General features: G+C 40.5%; 1 protein-coding gene across 1 annotated transcript; it reads left to right on the top strand.

Annotated features, from left to right (window-relative positions):
* The first annotated feature begins 6,818 nt into the window (after nucleotides 1–6,818).
* On the top strand, nucleotides 6,819–7,442 carry LOC138369628 (uncharacterized). Its single transcript, XM_069333051.1, has one exon. The coding sequence runs from the start codon at nucleotides 6,819–6,821 to the stop codon at nucleotides 7,440–7,442; it is 624 nt and encodes a 207-aa protein (XP_069189152.1).
* The last annotated feature ends 261 nt before the right edge of the window (nucleotides 7,443–7,703 follow it).

Genomic DNA, 7,703 nt, shown 5'->3' with positions numbered 1-7,703 from the left:
TTATATACAATATAATACATGTATATATGTTAAGACATTGTACATGTTAAGTACAGTTATATATATATATATATATATATATATATATATATATATATATATATATATATATATATATATATATATATATATATATATATATATATATATATATATATATATATATATATATTAGTATATTTTGGTAGCAGTCTTTCCTGTAGACATATATTATTAAATATGACGGAAAAAGTAAGATTAATAATTCTAACACGAATTTTTTCAATCTTTCGTACATTTCTTTTCACTGTTGGAGGTAAATCAAAAATCAATTCTCCAAAATTCCTTTTTATTTCTAGTCTGACGCGACACGAGCGCGTTTCGTAAAACTTATTACATTTTCAAAGACTTTAGTTTACAAATACACAACTGAATAGAACTTACGCATCTCAGTTTTTATATCTACATTTGAGAGAGGTGGATGGGGTGAGGTGGCATTAATAGGGTATTAATTTCATCAACACAAGACAGAACAAGAGGTGGTATTAATAGGGTATTAATTTCATCAACACAAGACAGAACACGAAACAATGGGTATTGAATAGAAGTGATTGTAGAAAGCCTATTGGTCCATATTTCTTGATGCTTCTATATTGGAGCGGAGTCTTGAGGTGGGTAGATTATAGTTATGCATTAATTGGCTGTTGATTGCTGGTGTTGACTTCTTGATGTGTAGTGCCTCACAAACGTCAAGCCGCCTGCTATCGCTGTATCTATCGATGATTTCTGTGTTGTTTACTAGGATTTCTCTGGCGATGGTTTGGTTGTGGGAAGAGATTATATGTTCCTTAATGGAGCCCTGTTGCTTATGCATCGTTAAACGCCTAGAAAGAGATGTTGTTGTCTTGCCTATATACTGGGTTTTTTGGAGCTTACAGTCCCCAAGAGGGCATTTGAAGGCATAGACGACGTTAGTCTCTTTTAAAGCGTTCTGTTTTGTGTCTGGAGAGTTTCTCATGAGTAGGCTGGCCGTTTTTCTGGTTTTATAGTAAATTGTCAGTTGTATCTTCTGATTTTTGTCTGTAGGGATAACGTTTCTATTAACAATATCTTTCAGGACCCTTTCCTCCGTTTTATGAGCTGTGGAAAAGAAGTTCCTGTAAAATAGTCTAATTGGGGGTATAGGTGTTGTGTTAGTTGTCTCTTCAGAGGTTGCATGGCGTTTCACTTTCCTTCTTATGATGTCTTCGACGAAACCATTGGAGAAGCCGTTGTTGACTAAGACCTGCCTTACCCTACAGAGTTCTTCGTCGACTTGCTTCCATTCTGAGCAGTGGCTGAGAGCACGGTCGACATATGCGTTAACAACACTCCTCTTGTACCTGTCTGGGCAGTCGCTGTTGGCATTTAGGCACATTCCTATGTTCGTTTCCTTAGTGTAGACTGCAGTGTGGAAACCTCCGCTCTTTTCCATGACTGTTACATCTAGAAAGGGCAGCTTCCCATCCTTTTCCATCTCGTAAGTGAAACGCAGCACGGAACTCTGCTCAAACGCCTCCTTCAGCTCCTGCAGATGTCTGACATCAGGTACCTGTGTAAAAATGTCGTCAACATACCTGCAGTATATGGCCTCTCTCAAATGTAGATATAAAAACGGAGATGCGTAAGTTCTATTCAGTTGTGTATTTGTAAACTAAAGTCTTTGAAAATGTAATAAGTTTTACGAAACGCGCTCGTGTCGCGTCAGACTAGAAATAAAAATGAATTTTGGAGAATTGATTTACCTCCAACAGTGAAAAAAAATGTACGAAAGATTGAAAAAATTTGTGTTAGAATTATTAATCTTACTTTTTCCGTCATATTTAATAATAATAATAATAATATATATATATATATATAATATATTATATATATATATATATATATATATATATATATATATATATATATATATATATATATATATATGAGAGAGATATTATGACCATGAAATTGTCGTCACTTGTCCGTTGGTTCCTCCCACTTATAGATTATCTACTTTCCGGCAATTTGTACCACTATCAGGAAATCAGCGCGTTACCTCCACGCCGACCTCTAAATCTCAGAGACGGTACCTTGCATAACTTTCAAGAACGTCAACCATGCCGTGAGGTCCTTTTCCTTAGTGAGGGTTGAGCACACTAACAGTTGGGCCCGTTGGTCAAACATCCAAACGCGACGACAGCATGTTGACGGGATGGAGGGGAGTAGATTTATGTTTCTCCTCATGCTCCGACCAGCACTCATTACCTCGCCCGGTGATTCTGATTGGCTAACAGAATTCCCGCCACCGGACTAGCCACACCGTGCTGACCGTTAACGACCTTCACAGTCGTTAACCTTATTCTCCCTGTAACATTGAAAAATTTGCTATTAAATACCAGTGCTATGCGACGCAATAACACGATAAGGCATTCCGTAACAACACACACTCAAGACAACACCCCAACCCCTTTCCCCATAGTTCTCTTTCAATTACCCACCCAGAATCCTCATACTAAACACTCCCTGTCCACTCTTTCCCTGGCCCCTCACTCTTCATCTCTGTATACTCTGAGGCCCTGCTAACCACCTCACAACTTTCTCCACCCAGGGAGCAACTTCCTTTACCAACAGAATGCCCATCAAGAGGAACGGGAAGCGAGAATGGATAGAAAAAAGTGAGCATCAAGGTAATGTGTTCAAACTTAGATGGGATCACAAATAAAACAGGTGAACTTAGAGAAATGTCACAAGAAGAAAACCCAGACATAATAGCACTCACAGAGAGAAAATTAAAAAAAAGTCATAAATGCAGTGTTTCTGCAAGAATACTATGTAGTAAGGAGAGAGAGAGAGGAAGGAAGAGGTGGAGGAATGGCGGCTCTGCTGATAAGAAAAGAATAGAGTTTTGATGTGAAGGTTATACTGGGCTGTAAAGGGTTCAGTGACTAAGTAACAGGCACCATGGAAATTGGAGGACCAAAAATATTAGTAGTACTAATATGTAACCCCCACCAAATGATTGAAGACCCAGACAGGAATATGATAACATGGCTACCATTAATATAATAGAGAGAGCAGCTGCTGCAGCTTGCAGGAATGGATCCAAACTTCCAGACAATCATGGAAGACTTCAGCCACGAGAAGATAGACTGGAAGAATTGAAACCCACATGGAAGGTCAGGTACCTGGAGAGCTAAACTATTGGACATAACAAGAAGCTTCCTAAACCATCATGTCAAATGACCCACAAAATTGAGAGAAGAAGACGAACTAGCTAGACTCGATCTGATATTGGCCTTGCATGAGGCAGACACAAGGGAAGTTAAGTTGAAAGTCCCCGTGGGAATGAGTGACCAGTGTACTATCATTTGAGTATTTGGTAGAGTTAGAGGTAATCTCCCCAAATAAAAGACTAGAAAGTAAAGGGATGGTGTACTAAAGGGGAAACTATGAAGAGAAGTGATAATTCCTAACAAAAAATCCATGGAAATTAGAACTCAGTTCTGATTAAAGTAAAGTCTGTACAATACATGAAGGATTAAGTCACATAAAAAGTGTCAGGAGGCGATAAAAAAGTTTATCCCGGCCGAAAAGCAACAAAATGAAAAGAAATAGAGGAATCCATGGTTTAATCTGGGCATGCAAGGAAGCAAAACAATTAAATAGAAGAGTGTAGAGGAGCTGCAAACATAATAAAACGCCAGAGAGTAGAGGGAGTTATATGAGGGGCAGGAATGAATACCTTATTATGAGAAGAGAAGCTGAGAGGCAGTATGAAAATGACAGCAAATAAAGCAAAGAACGGTCCAAAACTGCTGCACAGTCACATCAGAAGGAAAACAACAATGAAAGAACAGGTGATGAAACTGAGAACGGGTGAGGACAGGAACACAGAGAATGACAAGGTGTGTAAAAACTCAACAAAATATTCCAGGAGGCGTTCACAGTAGAACAAGGAGAAGTTCCAGATCCACAGGAGGTGGCAGTAAACCAGGCAACTTTGAATGGGTTCGAAAATACCAGAGATGAAGTTGGGAGGTGTCTGTTGGAACTGGGAATGAGAAAAGCTGCTGGACCTGACAGAATCTCTCCGTGGATACCAAAAGTGTGTGCAGAAGCACTTTTTCTTGCAACTCTCCTTGGTGTTTAGAACATAAGAACATAAGAACAAAGGTAACTGCAGAAGGCCTATTGGCCCATACGATATATATATACGTATATATATATATATATATATATATATATATATATATATATATATATATATATATATATATATATATATATATATATATATATATATATATATATATATATATATATATATATATTGTTGCTACTCAAACCTGAATCTAAATCATTGATATATATTGTAAACAACAAAGGTCCCAGGACAGAGCCTTGAGGCACTCCACTAACATTATCCCACTCTGACTTAACCCCATTTATACTAACTCTCTGTTTTCTTTGGAATAGCCATGCCCTAATCCAACTTAATATAGAACCCCCCCCCCCAATACCATGAGCTTCTAATTTTTTAATCAGTCTTTCATGTGGCACTGTATTAAAAGCTTTGCTAAAGTCAAGGTACACAACATCACAATCCTTACCACTGTCAACTGCCTCAACTATGCTGGAATAAAAAGATAGCAAATTTGTTAAACATGAACGGCCATTTGTAAAACCATGTTGCGACTCATTTATTAATTTATGCTTTTCAAGATGAAGACAAATTGTATTTGCAATTATCGATTCAAGTAACTTTCCCACAATAGACTTTAAGCTAATTGGCCGATAGTTTGACGCAAGTGATCTATCTCCTTTCTTAAAAATTGGTACCACATTAGCTACCTTCCATGAATCTGGCACTCAATCTAACTCTACTGCTTTATTAAATATGGTAGACAGTGGCTCGGAAAGCTCCTCTTTGCATTCTTTAAGCACCCTGGCAAACACTTCATCCGGCCCTGGGGATTTGTTTGGTTTTAGTTTTACTATTTGTTTAATTACATCCTCCCTGGTAACTGCTAAACTAGTCAACCTGTCCTCGTCCCCACCCACATATATTTGTTCGGCTGAAGGCATATTGTTAAGTTCCTCTTTAGTAAATACATATATAAAATATTTATTAAAAATACTACTCATTTCCTCATCATTATCCGTTATTTGACCTGTCTTAGTTCGATATAGCTGAAAAAAACCTTTAGGATTTGTCTTCGTTTGCCCTGCTATGCCCTGCTATTAGTAAATCATTGGAAACAGGAGACCTACCAGATATATGGAAGATGGCTAATATAGTCCCAATATACAAATAGAGTGACAGGAAGTGAACTACAGCCCAGTGTCCTTATCTTGTATACCATGAAAGGTAATGAGAAGATCGTAAAAAGAAATAGCACTTCTGGAGAGAAGAGACTTCATGATACACCACCAACATGGGTTCAGTGGATGGCAAATCTTGCCTCATAGGTCTATTAGAATTCTACGATCAGGTGACAAAGATGAAGCAAGAAAGATATGAGTAGGTGGACTACATTTTCTTGACCTGTCGGAAAGCCTTTGGCATAGTACCCAATAAGAGGCTGTTGCATAGACTGGAGAAACAGGTAGGAGTAACTAGTAGAGTGCTCCAGTGGATAAAGGAGTACCTGAGCAATAGGAAGCAGAGAGTTACTGTAAGGGGGGTAAGACCTCAGAATTGCGTGATATCAGCAACAGAGTCCCACAGGGTTCTGTACTCGGACCTATCCTGTTTCCGATATAAGTGAATGATTTTGCAGAGGGTATATACTCAATCTTATCAATTTTTGCTGACAATGCTAAAATTATGAGAAGGATTTAGACAGAGGACGAGAGCAGAGACATGGACAGACTGAAAGAATGGTCCAAGAAAATGGCTACTAGAGTTAAACTCAAGCATGTGTACCATAATAACAATAGCGTAGAGAACAGGAGGCCTAACACAAGGTACCAATTGGGAGATGAAATCCTTTAGGGATCAGGAAGAGAGAAGGATCTGGGAGGTTGATATCATCAGACCTGTCCCCTGAAGCCTAAACCAAATTGATATTATCAGCGGCATATGCCAGGTTGGCCAACATAAGAACTGCTTTAAGGAATTTGTTTAAAGAATCATTCAGAACCCTGTATACCTGATATGTCAGATCAATCCTGGAATATGTAGTTCATGTATGAAGTCCATTTCTTGTCAAACACAAATCTAAGTTAGAAAAAGTTCAGAGGTATGCCATCAAGCTAATCTCCGAGCTGAGAGGTATGATCTACATTGAAAGATTACTGTAACTAAACCTCATGACTCTGGAAGACAGAAGAGTTAGGGGAGACATGATTACCACCAATATTTAGTCAATTCCTGAGAGGAATTGACAGGGTGGATAAAGAAAAACCATTTAGCACGAATGGTACACAAATAAGAGGGCACAGGAGGAAACAGTTCCCAAATGAACTACAGGGACGTTCGAAATCATTTTTTCCAGTGTCAGATGACTTAAGAAATGAATTATATTAGGAAGCGATGTGGAAGAGGCTGACTCCATTCACAATTTTAAATGTAGATATGATCCCAAAAGCCTCAGGAACCTCTTCACCACTTGACTGACTGTTGAGAGGCAGGGACCAAAGAACCGAAACTGAACCCCCACAGGCACAACAACTAAGTGAGTACACACACAGGATAAACGTGCATGATTTTTGTGCTGACATTACATTTTACGACATATAACGACATGTATTTTTCGTGGAAAAGGCTTCTTCATGGGCGCCAATTATGGATACAATATACAGCTTGTGTCATAATGCTGCCCAGTGTTGCAGCTGTGCTGTGTTGCTCGCTCCCCATCCCGGGTACCTCGCTCACCGTCACATGTACCTCGCTCACCGTCTCAGGTACCTCGCTCACCGTCTCAGGTACCTCGCTCACCGTCACATGTACCTCGCTCACCGTCACATGTACCTCGCTCACCGTCTTAGGTACCTCGCTCACCGTCACATGTACCTCGCTCACCGTCACATGTACCTCGCTCACCGTCACAGGTACCTCGCTCATCGTCACATGTACCTCGCTCACCGTCACAGGTACCTCGCTCACCGTCACATGTACCTCGCTCACCGTCTCAGGTACCTCGCTCACCGTCACATGTACCTCGCTCACCGTCACATGTACCTCGCTCACCGTCTTAGGTACCTCGCTCACCGTCACATGTACCTCGCTCACCGTCACATGTACCTCGCTCACCGTCACATGTACCTCGCTCACCGTCTCAGGTACCTCGCTCACCGTCACATGTACCTCGCTCACCGTCACAGGTACCTCGCTCACCGTCACATGTACCTCGCTCACCGTCTCAGGTACCTCGCTCACCGTCACATGTACCTCGCTCACCGTCACATGTACCTCGCTCACCGTCACATGTACCTAGCTCACCGTCACATGTACCTCGCTCACCGTCACATGTACCTCGCTCACCGTCTCAGGTACCTCGCTCACCGTCACAGGTACCTCGCTCACCGTCTCAGGTACCTCGCTCACCGTCTTAGGTACCTCGCTCACCGTCACATGTACCTCGCTCACCGTCCTGTGAATACCTGCAACGAAATGTTGTCGCTTGTGCGACTCTTCGTAGTAGGCGCGCCTATCTCTTCACTGAATCTCGACGACTGAACACTTCTGTCACTTTTTC

The sequence above is a fragment of the Procambarus clarkii genome, chromosome 29 (genome assembly GCF_040958095.1).
Source record: "Procambarus clarkii isolate CNS0578487 chromosome 29, FALCON_Pclarkii_2.0, whole genome shotgun sequence".
NCBI lineage: Eukaryota > Metazoa > Arthropoda > Malacostraca > Decapoda > Cambaridae > Procambarus > Procambarus clarkii.
The sequence above is the reverse complement of the archived record's forward strand: the minus strand, read 5'-3'. Positions and strand labels throughout refer to the sequence as shown.